The sequence below is a fragment of the Crassostrea angulata genome, chromosome 2, assembly GCF_025612915.1.
Source record: "Crassostrea angulata isolate pt1a10 chromosome 2, ASM2561291v2, whole genome shotgun sequence".
In the NCBI taxonomy this organism is placed as follows: domain Eukaryota; kingdom Metazoa; phylum Mollusca; class Bivalvia; order Ostreida; family Ostreidae; genus Magallana; species Magallana angulata.
Window position 1 is genome coordinate 36,599,012 of NC_069112.1, and position 19,548 is coordinate 36,618,559.

General features: G+C 35.5%; 2 protein-coding genes across 2 annotated transcripts; both read right to left on the reverse strand.

The window, feature by feature from the left end:
* Positions 1-9,294: 9,294 nt before the first annotated feature.
* On the reverse strand, positions 9,295-10,215 carry LOC128174272 (uncharacterized protein K02A2.6-like). Its single transcript, XM_052839865.1, has one exon. The coding sequence runs from the start codon at positions 10,213-10,215 to the stop codon at positions 9,295-9,297; it is 921 nt and encodes a 306-aa protein (XP_052695825.1).
* Positions 10,216-10,217: 2 nt separating this feature from the next.
* LOC128174273 (uncharacterized protein K02A2.6-like) lies at positions 10,218-13,310 on the reverse strand. Its single transcript, XM_052839866.1, has one exon. It carries the CDS (start codon positions 13,308-13,310, stop codon positions 10,218-10,220), a length of 3,093 nt encoding a protein of 1,030 aa, XP_052695826.1.
* Between the last annotated feature and the right edge of the window lie 6,238 nt (positions 13,311-19,548).

Here is a 19,548-nt window from a genome sequence, read left to right on the forward strand (position 1 = left end):
AATGCCGGTCCCTTCGCTTTCTGTCGTTCCCTGTACGCCTTTTGAATTTCAGCACGACTTTTGGCCATCCTTAAAGATAATACGTAAAGTAACGTATAAATTGATACCTACGTTACCGTAAATAATTGGGGTTAATAGAATATTATCACGTATGTATAGTTACACACAGAAAGACACTAATGCATTTTATTGTATTCAGTAATTTTAGAATAAAAAAATCGAACAAAACACCCAATATTTTTGTGTCACATAGTGAGCTTAGATCAAAGAAGATTTCTCTGATATCTGTTTAAAATATTATTTAAGATTTGTAAATATGAGGTCAAATTAAAAGAAATAATACAAAATCATTGCTTTGGAATATTAAAGAAAAAGGTAATGTAAACCAAACATATTGTAACGTTCATTTCATAGGAAAAATCTTTACAATATCGAAGCACTAATATTTGTATACATACGTTACCTTATGTAACGTATGTATCAAATTTTTGAAAGTCATTTGTAACAAATTAAACTTAGAAAAGTTATAACATTCATTTGATTTAGAATTGTAATGGATTCAAGAACCAGAATATATATACCTTAAACATTTACCAATATTTTAAAGATATACTCACGTGAAATCCGAGATAAGGCTATTTCAATTTTTTTTCCATCCAACTAGCGCAATGACCTTCAATTTTCCCTCGATGATAACTTTCACATGACGTAAGCAATAATATTCAAATCACGTGGAACAATGGTGTAAAGTTAGTTTGATTTATTTCTGTTAGTTTCGTCTATATGGTAACGTAAGTATCGGTAACGTATGTAATGTTCATACTCTTATCAACAAGCTAACTTATTAAAAATTCACTTTATTATTCTATTTTGTATTGATTATAAAAAAATGACGGATGTTAATCACATTATTTATAAAAAACCATAAAACTTTCTCATTTAACCATCGGTGAAAGACTGGTAACGTGTGTATCACAAAAAATACAACCTTCGTTGTGTGCGCAATTGCCGATAAATAATTCATACTTTTGTATCATTACGCCTTTTTGAGGATCCAACATGTTTAAGATAGCATGCTAGAAAAGTTTGTCTGATTACGGTATAAATTGTACGAAAATTACTGAAAAAAATGCAAATATAAAAATGTAGTAACGTATGTAATGGAGACTCGGCGACATCGAAAGTTGCAGTCATAAATAAAAAATGCAGGTGTACATCTACATCTACATCAGTTCCCTGCATTTCTTTATACATATTCATAAGATTAAAGCAAAGTTTAAAATGACTGATAAAGAGCTTTATCTAAAAGCTCCAATTCTATAAGAAAATACGGAAGCGGCGACAGTAACGTATGTATCGTTTAATATACTTCAACAAGATTTTTTTTTGTACACCAGACCACTAACTAGGTTAATGTTATTGTAACAAATTATTCACATATAATAGACATTATAAGCGTGTGGTATGTTTGTCCATCTCATGTTTTCCTCACTCTGAGAACCGACGACACTGATTGCACCTATTACTGAGAATGGGCGTAATGCAAGATAAAGCTTGTTCTTTCTTTATTTATGTTCAGTAGCCATCATGGTAAAATATTGATGACTAGTAAAAACAACTGTTTCAAAACTACTTGATTGAACAGATGTAAATACATGCAATAAAGTCAAGTACATTAGTTATGCTCAGCAAAACAATCATAAAAACATATTAGATATGTGAATACTTCTATAATTTAATGTTTGTGATAAAATAAAAGTAGAAAAAAAACATGTTCAAGTTTGTTGGACAGTATCAAAAGAATCAATAAAATTGTAACAATGGATCTTAACCTACAATTCAATCCACTTGGTAATTTTCTGTGGTAGCCCGAAGTGACGAGTGTTCCCTTACTTTTCACCAAGCCACCCGCTGGTTTCCATTTGCTGACGTCAAAGAAAATCGCCAATAGGCAGGGGACTTAAACCTCCTCATCTTCGCTAGCCAAGGGTTTTCGGTCCACTTTGCTCCCCATAAACCCTTGGCGGATTACATTACGAAAACTCGGTGATGTGGTGGCGCTATCTAGCGAGCAACTTGAGTTGCGCCCCTTGCATATTTACATTTTAATCGCATTATACAAGGGGTTATATACACATTATGGCATTAATACAACTTGAAAACATGTTGACTACCGAATATCAGAACATAATTAACGATGTTATTAAACACGAATTAAGTTATAACCTAAGGAAAGCACGGGATGTTTTACTCATAGTGTTTTGTAAGGGCCTGCACCGGGAGGGAAAAAGTCGCCGATTCATATGAAAGCTTTCATGCCATAAAACCAGGTATCGTTGTCGTGAATACTGCGGAACAAAGAAATTAAATAAAACGCAGCTCATTGAACCTTTAAAAGCAATAACCATAAGCATGAACGTTATATACTAACGGGATATGCAACTTCTATATTCGCCATGTTTACTTCCCATGCTACCACGCAAGCCTTGACAAGTTTGTAAAACTATGTAAAATCCCAGTAAAATATATAGGTTTTTACAGCGATCTGGTTAGACCATCGTTTGGGGAGGTACTGTACTCGAGAACTTGTGTCTCAACTTGTAAGAGCACCGAATGTTTTACCAAAGATCACACATGTGGTGTATGTTTACAAGCACTGCGATTGGATCAGCTACTTGCAGCTGCAGCCAATCATAAAACGGAGCTTGTCACCGAGTTTTCGTAATGAAATCCGCCAAGGGTTTATGGGGAGCAAAGTGGACCGAAAACCCTTGGCTAGCGAAGATGAAACCTCCTCGGAATCCTCCCACTTCCGTTTTCATAACAGATATACCTGATAGACTGTACTGCAACTTCCGAGTTTTGAATTGCTATATTGTCTGCCTCTTTGATACTGTAATAGTTGTCTTCCTCTTTAACGACTAAACGAAGCTGAGATCCCAGTTGTAGAGAAGTATTCAGATTTGTTGTAGATCCATATGTAGCAATGCCAGAGCTAGAAGTGGTAAGTACCTTTGACCAGGGTCTAGAATCAACAAACCACGTGATAAATTCTTTGTCATTCGAACAACTCAATCTGTTTAAGGTGCTTCCAATATCGTACCTCACTGTTTCGACATCGCCTGTGTTGATGCAATTTGCCAGATCCAATTGACATTAGTTAGTTTACCAACACAGATTTGTCTCCACATGTTCAAGCCCCTGACAACGTATTGCAGTAGACAGGTTTCTCAGACAAGAAAATTTAGGTTTTTTTTACGTCGCAACAAGACCAGAATCATACCAGATGCGTATTTCGACCTCGATATGTCAGTGTATTTCTATTTCTTTTCGAGAATGGACATGATCTACTCTCGGTGTCAGTTTAAAGTAACGAAAAAAATACGTCGTACTTGTTTTTAGGTTTACAATTGCACAATGGTTATAAATTCATCTATAGAATCTTCATAACAAGGTAACGAGAAAAAAAAAAACAAAACCAACTTTTGTTCGCGTGCGAGAATTATTGTTCGTGTGCGAGGTTAGAGAGAGCCTTGTCGCCCCGAATATTTCTCTTCACGGACCAATCCTTGGTTTATTGTTTCATTAAAATACAGGTCTGGATAAGCCTTGGTTGCGAACATTAGTCGTCGCAAACCAGTTAATTGGCAGTAAATCGCGAAATTTAGTCACCGCGAATAAAAATTGGTTTACAGTATGATCCCTTTTGCTATTGAAATTGGTTACTGCAGTTTAGAGACAATTGAGGAAAAAAATGGAGTTTGTTGGAGATGAATGAGGAACGTGATAGTGGTAAAATAAACAGGGAGACCTTATTTGTTAGTACACATGGGAGGTCATAAATAATTGAAGACGAATTAAGAAAATCAAGATTTCCAAGACCAAGTCCAAGATTGAACAATTGAACAACTATGTTAGTAAAATATAGTATGGTGATATTCATTAGTTGGTAGAAAATGAGTTGTTGATGAATCCTACGTCAACTAGTTGGCTAACATCGACATTGATAGATATTCATGTGTACACACTGTATATAAAGCCGCCTCCCCCCCCCCAAAAAAAAAACAAAACAAAAAAAAAACAACTAAACAAAAATATCAAAACAAAACACTTATGTTGATGGTGACATTTTAAGATTCTGACAGGTGTATTGGTGAAAAGTTAAACGAAATAAGGAAGACTGTTACAATAATGTTGACAGTGAATTGGCGTCGATAATAAACAAACTTTTCTTACACATGTGATGATAGCTACTGCAATTTACTGTTGAAAATTAGTAAAAAGGTATCAACGTTGTACAGCATTGATTTAAAAAAATTGGTAAATTAATTAATGTGGAGTATTCTGAATCAAGAAACATGAAATTATGTTGCAAAGTTTTAATTTTGCCGATAATTAAAGTCCTAAACAGTTTATTATAAAAAAAGAAAGAAATGAAAAATGGTTGCTAAGGTCAGCAAATGATTACATATATTGGTTACTTTGTGTACAGATGTTTTGGTTGTCCTAGGGCACAAGTACAAGCTGATTAATGTATAACAAATAAAACATTTTAGATCTGATTAGGTATAAAGTACTACTATATGAGTCTACCAATTTCTCCTTTTCAGATATTATCTATATGGAATGCTCTTGCTAAGTCAGAAGAAAATTCAAGTTGAAAGTAGTTAAAGTAGTAAAGTACATGTACATTTTCCGAGCATTATAGACCTGATTAAGGCATGAAGTACTACTAGCTGAGTCCACCACCCTCTCCATTTCAAATATTCTCTATATGAAATGCTGTTGCTAAGTCAGAAGAAAATTCAGGTTTAAAGTAGTAAAGTACATGTACATTTTCCGAGCAGGGGCCATCTTTAGGGCAAGGTCGAAGAGCTTAAGGAAGACCACGGAGCCTCAAAACTACTTAAAAGCTTATTCATCAGAACGTGATTAAATGTGAATACTGTGTTAAAAGAAAATAGGAAGAGAACACGAGGGTTTTGAAAATATTTTAATATTTCCTTTATAAGCTACGTGAACCCTTATAACAGACTTAATAGGTATACTATTTTGAGATGGCTAAAAACTGTATAGACTCTTAAAAGATGTAATGATGTAGTACCTACCCTTGGAGAGGAATATTGAAATGAAAATCAATTGTAATTATACCCCCGCTCCGAAGGAGAGGGGGTATACTGTTTTACCCTTGTGTGTCTGTCTGTCTGTCCGTCCGTCCGTCTGTCTGTCTGTCCGTCCGTAACAAAAATTTCTGTCGCATTTATCTCAGCAACTATTTATCGCAGATGCTTGAAATTTTATCACAGTGTTTGTTAAGGCATGCCATATCGTGGGATATATGTTTGTACCAATCGGACGTCAACTTCCTGTTAAATGACGACTTTGCTTATTTTTTAACCAAAATTTTCAAACAAATTTTCGTCAAAGATTTCTCAGCAACTGTTTATTGCAGATGCTTGAAATTTTTACACAGTATTTGTATACGCATGCCATATCGTGGGATATATTTTTGTATCAATCGGACGTCAACTTCCTGTTAAATGACGACTGCTTATTTTTTAACCAAAATTTTCAAACAAATTTTCGTCAAAGATTTCTCAGTAACTATTTATCGCATATGCTTGAAATTTTTACACAATATTTGTATAGGCATGCCATATCGTGGGATACATTTCTGTACAATCGGGTGTCAACTTCCTGTTAAATGACGACTTTGTCTATTTTTAGCCAAAAGTTTCGAACAAATTTTCGTGAAAGATTTCTCAGCAGCTATTTATCGCAGATGCTTGAAATTTTAACACACTATTTGTTTTGGCATGCCATATTGTGGGATAAATTTTTGTATCAATCGGATGTCAACTTCCTGTTAAATGTCGACTTTGCTTATTTTGCATATTCACATCAGAGCGGGGGTATCACTAGTGAGCATTGGCTCACAGATATCTTGTTTTTAGTTACATGATGTAAACCTGTTTGTAACGCAAACATTTAAATTAATTCCTTTCAAGACTGACGTATCGGGCTCGATGAACGCAACTCATCTAATCCCTACAGTGTTATATTGACTTATCAAACCGGCTCTTTTAATAAGAAAATAAGTGGCATGCATTGTATTAAAATATACCCTCATACGTACCTTACAAACCATACTATATCAACTACCAGTGTTGCGTTGCATGTAGAATTATGTTCGCAAACATACCAGCGGGATACATGTGCGTGACCAGTAGTACATACGATTAAAAAATTCCAGTAAAGATTGCCACTAATTTCGTCGTATGCAGACCGACCAAGTGTAAAAATTCCTTGAACACAAACGTTTTAGTTTTCAGTCAAAGTGGCTGACTGTATCGATGTTTGAAAAATAGAATTGCTAAATGAAACTCTGATCTCATCTCCGGCGACTAGACGATCGACAAGATCTCGTTTACTTCCGTTTATTGCTGTCCCATCAGCGCCAGCTTTAACGATAGCTGTCCATTCTCCACTGAATCCTATAACAAAACCAAAGTACTGAAGTACTGATGGAAGTTGATTTTATCGATTATTATTTATTTTAAAATAAACGATATGTTATTTTGCTTGGTTTTTCTCTTTTCTTGAATAACACACAATTTTGTAAGACTTTTCCGACAAGAATTTCGAAAAAACTCCTTATAAATCATGTTGTGTAGAATTAAAAGATAGAATTGATTCCATCAAACTATGTATCAGTAATCGATATATTTCGAAAATTGTATGGATCAAACCAATAACGAACTCTAGTCTCGTTCAATCCGATGCACGGCGAGATACTTTCTGCCAATGTTTACACCAGGTCACGTGACCTCTTCGTAGCTAGACCAGAAACGAAGTGCATGCTTATAATGGCAGGGGGTCTGGGGCGAAGCTTAAGGCTCCGACAGATAATGGATTCTGACGATTTTTAACACTAAAAATCATTGCAAAAATTGAAAGGAATGCTCACATTTTAAGCATAATTCAGTTAAAATTGTTTTGGTTATAGTTAAGATATAAAATAAAATCACAAAACTTATTAAAAACTTAGAGAAGTAAAAAACTTTTGACGTTTGTTTTTGACCCACTCATGATCAAAACTTATATTCTTAAGTTCATTTTCACCTAGTTTATGGTAATGAATATCTCAATAAAGCTGTGATATTCTATGGGGAAATTTAAAATTACGTGTAAAACTAAGTTCAAATGCAAAATAAATCTTTGTTTTATTAGGTACATGCCCTGTGTACTGTACTTTGTTTAGCATTGAAAAATCTGTTGATGACCGCTGGAATGTCAATACAAAGATTCCGGATAAAGTAGGACCGGGTGACGGAAACGGATTGATGGAATAACTAAGTAAGGACCTAATACTTGAATTTTTTTTTAAATTTTTTTTCTTTATTTTTTTACCGCGCTTCTTCTTTTTTCCCCCAAATGATGAGCATGCTCAGGCACATAAGCATACATGGTAGCTACGCCACTGACTCTCTGCTTGTCGGGGATTTACGTAGACAGCCAATGGTTGAACGACACTATATTGAACTCTGGCGTAGAAATACATACGACTGCAAAAAAATATCTTTATTGTTGGTACTATATGACTTTTTTTTTAGGTATTTAGAAATAAGTTTCCTTAAAGAACAATGCCTTTGCATACATTACATCGAATTTATCGATTATTTTCAGGAACTTATTCATGTCGGCGATGCTAATTTGTGCTTATATAACCGCCGAGTTTGTACCGTACTGGGTATTTTCCGTACCGGACGATTACTAGGGAATTAGCTCAACACTCGCTGTATTTTCCACATTTATTCCAGTAATAACACAATTATACAAACAGTTGCTCTCCACTCCGTACACAATAAAAAGGTGGAACTCGCTTAAATATTTATTCCAACTGAATGTTAACCTACATATGACAGTGAGGAAAAACGTAACGGGTTAGACGGACGACTTGTATCTTGACTCTTAACCTCTATCTACTCTGACTCTCAACTCACTTCAACTTACTTACAATCATATCGAAAACATATAATATTATTTTACTGGCGTGACCCTCTAAAAAATTGACATGTATAAATCACCCAAGCAGAGAATATATTTCTTGATCCTAACTGACCTTCGTCGAGGTAAACGCCCATTTATTCACCTGCGTTAATCCGCTAATTGTTATGTAATTGCATTAACTCTATTAGTATCACACACATTTCTTAGCTGAAACCATTGTCCTGAATCATGCCTTTCTAATAAGTATCTTTCCCAAAGCTACACTTGATTAATTTGATGTCCTATTTCTTTTGACCGCGTAGATTTTACGGTGCTAGGGAATACGTCTGGAGCTGTATATCCGCCGTGTGCAGTACGGACGGGGTGAGGGAATGTTGGCGTCGAAGGTATAAGTAGTATAAGGTTGTGGTGCGCTGTGGGCCGTAAGGTAAAAACGAAGGGTAGGTTTGCCGTATTCCCGAAGGTCCACCAGTATACAGTTCCAGAGAAATAAACCAAGTGATGAAGGATTCCGTATTTATTGGACGAGATTCAACGATGGCAACATTATAACAAATTAACAGGCAGACATATTACAAACAAGTCGGATATGGCCATTAGTGGCCTCCGGACTGAAGGCTCTGGGTGAGTCGGACGTGGCCGAGGCTGGCCGCCGTATTCCAGACTGTCGATTGACAATTGTACAAAACTATATAAAAGAATCTGAACAATGACTATAAATTGACAGGTGATGACATAAGTAAGCTGAGTTAAATATTGACAGTTATCAAATAATTTAATAAACTCAATGAATCTTTGATGTCCTAGATATGAAACACAGATAATTGCAAAATGTTGTTTTAATGGATTTGCAGTTCTTGAGACATTAAACTCTTGTCATATACAACGCATGTGTGTGTGTGTGGACTGTTTATTATATTCAGCTTCAATCATATGTTTTACATAACAGTACATTTTACCATATAATAAAACATTTGGTTGACAGTGATTATGTAATTAACTTGTACTTTAAATATGTCACATCTCCCTTTCTTTCAAGAATTTAGTTTAAGCCAATCTACATACAATTATATTAAACGAAAAGAATTTCGAATTTTACTTTAAAAGTCTAATAAATGAAAATTTACTATTCTGTAAATTGTTCTGCTGTCATAGGTTCCATCTCTGAATCCTTATGAATCAATACACAAGTTGCACCGATGCTCTGTCTGAGCCACTACAACTTTCACTGATAATTTTAAATAAAGAAATAAAATATTAAACACATTATCACTGATTTCACAACTAATCACGGAATCTTGATGGAAGTTTGATTTCACGTCCCGACCTGGTCTTCACTGGACTCTGAATCTTTTGAGGCGCGTCCTTCTGTATCTCCTCTGTGTTACCAATAGTACGTTTCCTCTCGGGTTTCCTATCCACACGATCCATCGATCCATGTTGGGCGGCATGATCCAGGAATGGTGTAATTTCCAGGTTTTCTTCTTTTTCCCTCACTTCTGCAGGATTAGAGTTCGTTGGCCTTAAGTCCCTTCTATTTCTGCGATATTTCCTGCCATTGTTTCCCTTAACTACATATGAACGTGGCAATTCATGTTTCTCTGCAACTGATCCATGTATCCACTGATCATTGTGTTTGATCAGAACCTTTTCTCCTGGAATCAATGGTTTCAAGTCAGATTTTGGAACATGTTTATCAAATTTCCTCTTCTGCTTGGCCTGGCGAGTCTTTAAGCTTTCTTTGACAAATTCAGCGTTTTGTGGTTTCAAAAGTGTAGCTGATACAGGTAACTTTGTCCTTAATCGTCTCGCTAGAAATAACTGAGCTGGCGATAATCCAAGTTCTTCAAAAGGTGTGTTCCTATAATCCAAGATTGCCAGGTAAGGGTCCTTTGCTTTTTCGAGTAAGTGTTTGATTGTTTGAACCATTCGTTCAACTTGTCCATTTGATTGGGGAAAATGGGGACTAGACGTCAAGTGGCGAAATTCATACTCTTGGGCAAATTTCCTAAATTCAGCACTAGCAAACTGAGGTCCATTATCAGACAAGGCTTCATCAGGAATACCATATCGTGCGAACAGGCTCTTTAGATGTTGAATCACACAACTGGAGTTAGGCTGTTCCAGTTTCGCTATCTCTGGCCATTTTGAATAAAAGTCTACTGACAGGAGATACTGGTGTCCATTGAATTCAAACAAATCCATGGCTATTTTAGACCAAGGTCGGTCTGGTATTTTATGAGGAATAAGACTTTTCTTGGATTTTGTCGTTGATGGGTAGCACAAATGCTGCATTTGGAGATAATATCTTCAATGTAACTTCCCATTGATGGCCAAAACATGACTTCACGTGCCATTGCTTTGCATTTTACAATGCCTAAATGAGATTCGTGTATCCTCGCTAACATTTCCTTACGACAGGTTTGTGGTATCACTAGTCTAAGACCTTTGTAGATCAAGCCATCTATGCATGCAAGTTCATCTCTGTAATTCCAGTAGGTGCGTATTTCCACGGGAAGTTGATCGCGACTCTCTGGCCATCCTTCTAGAATAGCTTTACTGAGTAGAATCATTTCAAGATCTGCGGAAGCTGATTTTTGTAATTCTGCATACTTTCCAGGTGATAGGGGTAAGTACGACAAAGCATTGACGGAGAATTCATCAACTAACCTCTCTGTTGTCTCTTTCAAGTAATTTCTGGATAGATGATCAGCTACAACAAGAGTATTCCCAGGTTTGTATGTTACATCCAAGTCATAACATTGTAATGTAAGAACCATTTTCTGCAGTCGGGCTGGAATGTCATGTAATGGTTTACGGAAGATAGACTGAAGAGGTTTGTGGTCAGTTTCAACTTGAATTCGTCTTCCATAGACATACTGGTGAAATTTCTGACAGCCATAAACTATAGCTAGGGTCTCCTTTTCCAACTGTGAGTACTTCTGCTGTGTTGTAGTCAAAGCTCTGGATCCAAATGCAATTGGTTTACCATCTTGAATTATTGCTGCTCCAAGACCTGTTGAGCTGCTGTCCACGGTAAGTAAGACTGTTTTTTCAGGATCAAAATATGTCAAAACTGGAGTATTGGTTACCATCTCCTTCAGTTTCTGGAAACTTTTCTGCTTGTTTCCATCCCAATGCCATGCAACATCCTTAGAGAGTAATTGTCTTAAGGGTGCCGATTCCTGAGACAAGTTTGGAAGAAATTTTGCAAGATACTGAATGAATCCCATGAATTTCCTTAGGTCCTTTTTGTTAGTTGGCGGTGTCATTTCTGTCACGGCCCGGATCTTCTCTGGATCTGCCTTGAGTCCCTCACTACTGAGAACATGTCCAACATAGGTCACTTCCTTTCTGCGGAATTCACATTTTGTGGAACTCAATTTCAAATTATAGTCTTTTGCTCGTTCTAAGACTTTCTTTAATCTTTCGTCATGTTCTTTTAGAGTTTCACCCCACACAAGAATATCGTCAACGATGACTTCAGCACCGTCAATGTCTTCCACCATTCGTGACATCACACTTTGGTATATTTCCGATGCACAGTTTAGACCAAATGGCATCCTTAAGAATCTGAATCTTCCAAGTGGTGAGTTAAATGTACAAAGTTTGGAACTGTCCTCGTCCAGCTGAATCTGCCAAAAACCGGAAGTTGCATCCAACTTGGAGAAGTACTTGGCATTTGGCATGCGAGTGACAATTTCCTCAATGGTAAGCATAGGATAATGGGGTCTTCTTATGGCTTTGTTGAGATCTCTAGGATCAAGGCAAAGTCTCACTGAACCATTGGGTTTTATGACTGTAACAAGACTGTTGACCCACTCAGTTGGCTCTATCTGCCGAATAATGATTCCGTCTTTCTCCATGGTTCTAAGTTTGTCCTTCACCTTTTGACGAAGTGCTACTGAGATACGTCTCGGTGGATGGACGACTGGTTGCACATCCTCCTTCAAGTGTATCTTGTGTTTGCCAGGTAAACGACCAACACCAATGAATAAATCTGAATAGTTCTTGCGTATCAACTGTTCGGTAAGGTTTTGTGAGGCCTGTGTTTCAAATTGTGCCACACTAAACATCTGCTGAACTAGTCCTATCTGTTGACTTGTCTCTGATCCAAGTATTGTTGGAGTTTTGATGTCTACAACTTCAAATGGAATGTTGAATGTTTCATGGTGAAATATGCATGGAAGTACTACTAATCCTGTGGATTTCATGGTATGTCCACTGAAACTTTTCAATACGGCTTCTGATCTCTGTATTGTTTCACTGAATTTCAGGCGCTGTAGAACATTCCGGCTAACGACATTACATTTGGCTCCAGTGTCCACATGCATTGTTACACTATGGTCATTCACTTTACAGTTTACTGTCCAGTCCGATTCTGGATTTACAGAGTTAACTTCATGTATCATGCCCATAAATATTTCAGCAGATGTATCACTTTCTTCGTCACTTTCACTGTCTGTATCTGATGATATTTCTTGTACCATATTCACTTTCTTCTTCTGTTTATGATATTCTTTGGTTTTAACATGCTTGTGGGAGTATGACTGTGTTTTAGTTTTGCACATACTTGCGAAATGGTCAGGCTTCTGACACAAATTACACAACTGACCAATAGCAGGACATCTATCTTTATAGAAATGTTCGTATCCACATCGGGAACACTTCTTCTGTTTTGCCTTGAATGCGCGAGGTTTGACTGCTTGCGGCTTCTTCTTTACAATGACATTCACATTAGGGTCTTCCCCTGATGAATTCATAGATTTCAATTGCTTCTGTGACAGCTCAAATGTTCTTACAATGTCTGTACATTTCTGTAGGGTCAGCTCTGATCCTTCATTAATGAGTTTTTCACGAACTTTCTTTGATTTCACACCAAACACAATGTGATCTCTCAACATCTCATCCTCAATATCAGGATTATAACCACAGTCATTGAACAACACTTTCAAATCGGTATAAAACTGTTCAAAAGTTTCTTCTTCATCTTGAGTGCGACACTTGAACTTGTAACGTGCATATATCACATTAGATTTAGGCTTGCAATATTGTTCAAAACGGTCAAAATAAACTTTTAAAGTTTTCTTGTCATCACCCTGCAGATTCCAAGTCGAATAAATGTTTCTGCCCTTTTCACCTACCCATAACATCAGGTAATTGCACTGTTGTTCCTCCGATTTCCCTTTGAGAGGTCCACCAAACATAAATTCACAGTGAGCTTTGAATGACTTAAATGCACTCGGGAGGTCCTGAGATTCCCAGGCCATCTTCGGATTTGGCTCCTTGTCCGATGCCATCTTTTCAAAATGACATGAAATATGACTTCAAATGGTCACTGTAAATGTCGAACACTTAATTTCCTTGAAGGATGTTTTCGTTTGGTCTGGGTTTCTGGCCGATTTTGGCAGCCACTTCTGACACCATGTCATATACAACGCATGTGTGTGTGTGGACTGTTTATTATATTCAGCTTCAATCATATGTTTTACATAACAGTACATTTTACCATATAATAAAACATTTGGTTGACAGTGATTATGTAATTAACTTGTACTTTAAATATGTCACAACTCTGTCTCTTTAAAATCACACAAAGTCCAAAAAGTGCCAATCACAAATTAGATAAGTAACTTTGTAGGATATATACTGTGAGAAAATATTATAAAACAGATGTTGAATTTTAAAAGTAAAGTCCCAAATAAAGTTGTGATGTAAAGGTGAATTTTGCACGGTGATAGTTTCCCACCGCTCGGGGGAAAACACGTCCTCGTGTTGTGAATGGAATATCACATTTCTTCCTCTGTTCTTTTATTTTTTTTAACCGGTGACGGACGTTTGAGGACAGCTGAAGTTTTTACAGATGACCGATGTTTCCTAGTTACGAACAGAGAAAACTATCTGCATTGTTCATGAAGACTGGAACTGTTGTTGCCCATCGTTGTTATATTGAGTTGATGTTCAATGGGGGTACTCGCTGGCTAAAGAGGTCCAGAATCTGACTACTGCAAAATATATGCAGCAGCCCCGGGCGTTGTTGTTACCCTTAGGATTCATCCACCAATTGTGACCGCGTGTTTGTACCGTACTGGGTATTTTTCGTACCGGACGATTACTAGGGAATTAGCTCAACACTCGCTGTATTTTCCACATTTATTCCAGTTAATAACTCAATTATACAAACAGTTACTCTCCACTCCGTACACATTAAAAAGGGGAAACTCGCTTATTAATAATTCTAACTTAATGTTAACAGTTAACCTACATATGACAGTGAGGGAAAAAGTAACGGATTAGACGGACGACTTGTACCTTGAGTCTTAACCTCTTATCTTCAACTCTGACTCTCTTCAACTCTCTTGTTTAACTAACTTAGAATCATCTATAAAACATATAATAATAGTTTACTGGAGTGACCATCTAAATAATTGACATGTATAAATCATCCAATCAGAGAATATTTCTTTATCTCTACACTGACCATCTCCCAGGTAAACGCCCATTTATTTACCTGCATTAATCTGTTAATTGTTATGTAATTACATTAACTCTATTAGTGTCAACACACATTTCTTAGCTGAAACCATTGTCCTTCAACCCTGCCTTCCTAATAAGTATCTTCCTAAAGCTACACTTGATTACTTTGATGTCTTACTTCTTTGTTACAGTTAAGACGTTTGATTAAGCATGGCCAACAATTACATATAGATAACAAAACATTTTTAACAATAGAGAATAATAGAAAAGTAAATATAGAGAGTTACTTCAATTAACGGATTATAAGATAAACTGTGAGTCAATTAAGGGTGTCCTAATCAAAGTCACTCAACGCCTGTGACAGGGGAAAAGGTGTCATGTCCAAAGGGAACATTTCACACAGTGATAGTACCTCAAACAGCTTGTCAATATTGAATACATAGGATATGGTAGATACATGTAAATGTAATCAGTTGCGTCTCCAGCTTCTTCGTTGCGATGGAATGAATGCAAATAGTAAAGAAACCAGTTTAGAATAGAAAATTTTAATTTGTTATTAAAAGCAATTGATGTACAGATTAAGACACGATTTAAATACATGACAAGTTATGATAATGAAAATTTATTATAAATATAATTAATACAGCAAACAGTTCGTATCAAAATTTGGTTAGTGCATCTGCGTTGATATTGCACATCTCAACGTCACATGTATATGACGTTATTTCTGTTTTAATAAAAATGCCTTAAGGTCCTTTTCCATGGATGCGGTCAATTATACAACTATACATGCACACATCCAACAACAAAAATATATCTTCTTCGCAACAAGTTGCAAAGGAAATAAACTTACTTGTTCTTTGTAAATCCCGATTAAAAATAGAAAAGAAGGTATAGTGTATGCAGGCAATAAACATACGTAAAAAAGTGCCAACCGGCTTCTATCACGTTTGTACCTGAAATTTTGTCAAAATGCATTAAAGAAAAACAACAAGTAATCTAAAAACTGGTATGTGATTTACAAAACAAAAATTGCTTTTTCATTAAGGGTTGTCAATCAAAAGTCGAAATTCGTTTGCTACTCTCGCTCTGTTCAAGCAAAGTGAATGGCCGCCTCTTTTAAACTGGGTATCCTAATTGTAAAAATCACAGAAGTACAAAATATTATATTCAATATTTCAAAAAAATCAACAAATGTAGTGTGTAGCATTAAAATTGCGAGAGAGAAAGAGAGAGAGAGACCTTGCATTAATATGTGATCAGTTTGAATCAGTTTTTGAGCCAAGTCAGGTTGTGATAGTCAATTATTCGGACTTATTTTAATTATTGGGTACATTAACATTTTTAGATAGTAAATTGCTACAAAAACTGTTTTTAAGGCGTCGAGAGAATGCTCGGCAGCCTTCTAGCGATCGTCTGGATTGGCAATCGTCCAAAAATTCATGCTCTGCAACCGCCTTTTAAATGCTCATAAGAAATAAGTTCCTTAAAGTATTAAACGTATTACAAGATTTTTTTTTCCATTTATTCAACTAAATTGTGTACAAAAAACCCAACTTTGCCTCTCTGGTGATTGACAACTCATTGCATAAGAATAAATTTGCTTAATCAAGAAATGGCGGATGAATACAATCAGGCCTATGTGCTTTATCGCTTACATTTTAATTGGAGACCGTGCCCGATAGAAATAACATTTTAGATGTAAATTTATGTTATCGGGCACGGTCTCCAAAATAAATGTAAGCGATAAACGTATCTAGTAATTTCGTTCCAAACAATAACTCGATAATGCAGTTGGTTTGGTCGAGCATTTTAGATAGCACGTGTTGTGGATTTGTTTGTAAACAACCATACCATAGGAAATCTTGTTTCAAACGGGAATTGAAATAAACAAATTTATGGTTTTTTTTATTATAATTAGGGACACACTGTTAATGTATTCAAATTATGAACCTGCGAAAGTTGTTCAAAGACTCTTTGAAGCAGAAAGAAAAAAAAATATTTTTGAACTTTGAAATTTCTTCGATTTTTGCAATTATGATGAGTTATTGTATCATTCTATATAAAAGAAAATGTCAGCTCGACGCCTCTGTGGCCGTTCCGGCCTTTGATTTTCTATTTCGACAACTGTTTTGAAAATGTTTTAAATTCCGCGCAGCATTAATCCTAACTGAGGCACGTTGTTTTAAAGATTTAATTATGACAAATTGAAAAAGTACGACATATTTACTCTTCTATTGATGTCTCCGATACAGGCCCAAGGAAGGTTTGTAGCTACGATCCACCGTAGTATTAAATGTCAGACCATTTTTTCGGAAAAAAATGTATCTAATATTTTTTACCTGCAGTAGAAATATTTTTTTTAAATTATAACGACCGATTAACATGTTTTTGATTATAGTACATTAACTTCGTATCTTAGTAGTAATGAGAGTAAATATACCTGGTTTATTGTAACATCTAATCTTCAGTCAATGACATGTGAACTATGTAACTTTTTTCATGAACATGTTGAAATTTGTTTATGCATTTAGGGACTATTTGGTCGATGCCGATATCAATTCATCAGGTCATTTTCAATCCAATAACGCCTGACGGTCTTCAATGTGATATCTTATATAAATATAAGAATTATCTAACACAATAACAATATTTATCTACTTATACCATACATAGCATTTCAGTATTATAAAAAACACACCAAACTATTAATCGCTTAAGCACTTTGAATTATGTATCTTTTGTTATATCTGCAGTTATCTAAGACTTCACTCAGTTTGGTTTTTGTAACTGTTTACTTCGTCTCAGAAGTATTAAGAGTAAATGTAACTGCCTTCGTTTTAGTCATTCATTCGACTGAATTAAAAAAAAAAACAAGAACAAAAAACAAAAAAAAACTTGTCAGTCTGTAGGTTACGACTTTCTAGTATTAACATCAAAAGGATAAGCTAAACTTTAAACACTTTGTCAATTGAAAGATTAAATACACCCTTACCTTCGTCGTGTTTTTCAGATTTGGTCTCCATGTCTGAACATATAGTTTTGTATTACTTATCCCAGGACTAATTAAGTGTTCGTAGATATCTGAAGACACGAAAAAAAATCTCTGATAAAATAGAAACAATTGGCATTTTATATCTTCTACCACATATTTTTTTTTTTATGTACTCCTTTACACAATACAAAATTGTAACTTATTTTCGCAACTATCTGTATCTAATAATCAAACAATTTATATTGCGCTTTATCTTAAGGTATTTGTTTACCGAAATTTGATGTCTTTAATTCCAAAAGGTTGATTTACAGTTCCTGTAATGAGCAAAATCTGTTCTAAAGACACTTAAAACCAGTTCTATGAAGTATATATTTTTGGACATGCCATATTTTCTTTGATGGAATTAGGGGCAAACAAAAATAGATTTGTGAAAAAAACCTAAAAAATCAGCAAACATTTCATTTTTCTCCTTTCTTGAAAAATATTTCTGGCAGCGTTATACATGCACAATTAAAGTTAGGATTTGATCTGTTCGTAAATATAATTTTGCATATTTTTCTTTTCTTTGGCAGGTGCACACAGATAAACATTTTATTTCTTAAAGTGTTTTTTTTTTATAATCAACAATATTTTTAAAAAGTGAGAAAATCTTAATCTAGTTTAAAATTTTGAAGAATCATAATCAATTTCTCAAAACTTATTCAATGGTCACTAGGTTAAAAAATAGGTCAATTTTATAATTTTAGAAATTCAAATAGATAAACATTTACAATCTGAGCCCTCTTTAAAATACATTAGACGGTTTTTCGTAAGAATCATTTAAATTTACCCTTTGTCGTTTTGAGTAAACTTCATCTTTTAAACTTAAGAGAGATTTACAACGTACAGCAATCTAAATAGTAAAAGCAGGACTAGAATAATGTCATGTACACATGCATGTGTAATAAGAGTAATAAAGTCTTAGTCTCTGTCTTATAATGCAACAACATATACTGTTCGTGTATACACACTCCTAAATTAATAATTTTCCAAAAAGATGAGTCTGAAGGTCCCTATCAAAAAAGCTGAAAAAACTATAAGTTGTCGAAGTTTCACTTAAACCTTATTACATGTACGAAGTGTTGATCCGTATTTTTTTTTATAGGATTCACGGTGCAATCAGTTTGTTAAACGACTCCAATCAAACTGACCTGGCTGGTTCATATAGTCTATTGCACTCTATTTATGGAAGTCAATGCAACTCTGACAGTATGGTCTTAATATGTTCATCCTTGCATGACGCGCAGAAGTGTTCTTTCTGAACCCATGACATGCATGTTATTAATGTTATATTAGACTGCGACTGCATTATCGTAGTCCAGTCGCAAATGACTTGAATGTATCCATAATAAATACTTAATGCGTCTTATCTGTAAGATTTATGTCTTCGAGCCTACAAAAAAATGCTTGCGAAATGCTTGAAATTTTTTTTAGCACCCCCCCCCCCCCCACCACCACAACCACAACCAACTCAACCACCACCATCATCAGACCCAACCTAACACCACAACCATCAGACCCAACCTAACACCACCACCATCAGACCCAACCTAACATCACATCCATCAGACCCAACCTAACACCATATCCATCAGACCCAACCTAACACCATCATCATCAGACCCGACCTAATACCAGAGTAAACTCCAACTAAACCCGGGGTTTACCTTTTTGAAAACTTGTATCCAGTCGGGGTTTACATTGGATTCATTCGGGGTTAACGTAAGGGTTTATTTGCAGTCTGCTCTTTGTGTCCTCTTTAAGGTAATTATCCATACGTCACAAAACAACGTCTGACGTTATTCACGCGTTATTACCTCTTGTCCGATCTAATTGGGGCCTAGCGTTAAATGGTGTATTTTTAAACAAAGGAATCAAGCTGGCCTAGAAATGGATTCAAAACAAATTTATTAAAATCCTGACAACTGCAATCAATTAGTTTATTAATCAGCGAAATGAAAACTTGACTAGGTTGTGTCGATTGCATACTCGTTTTGAAAATAAAGATCGCTTACTTTTATCCTGCA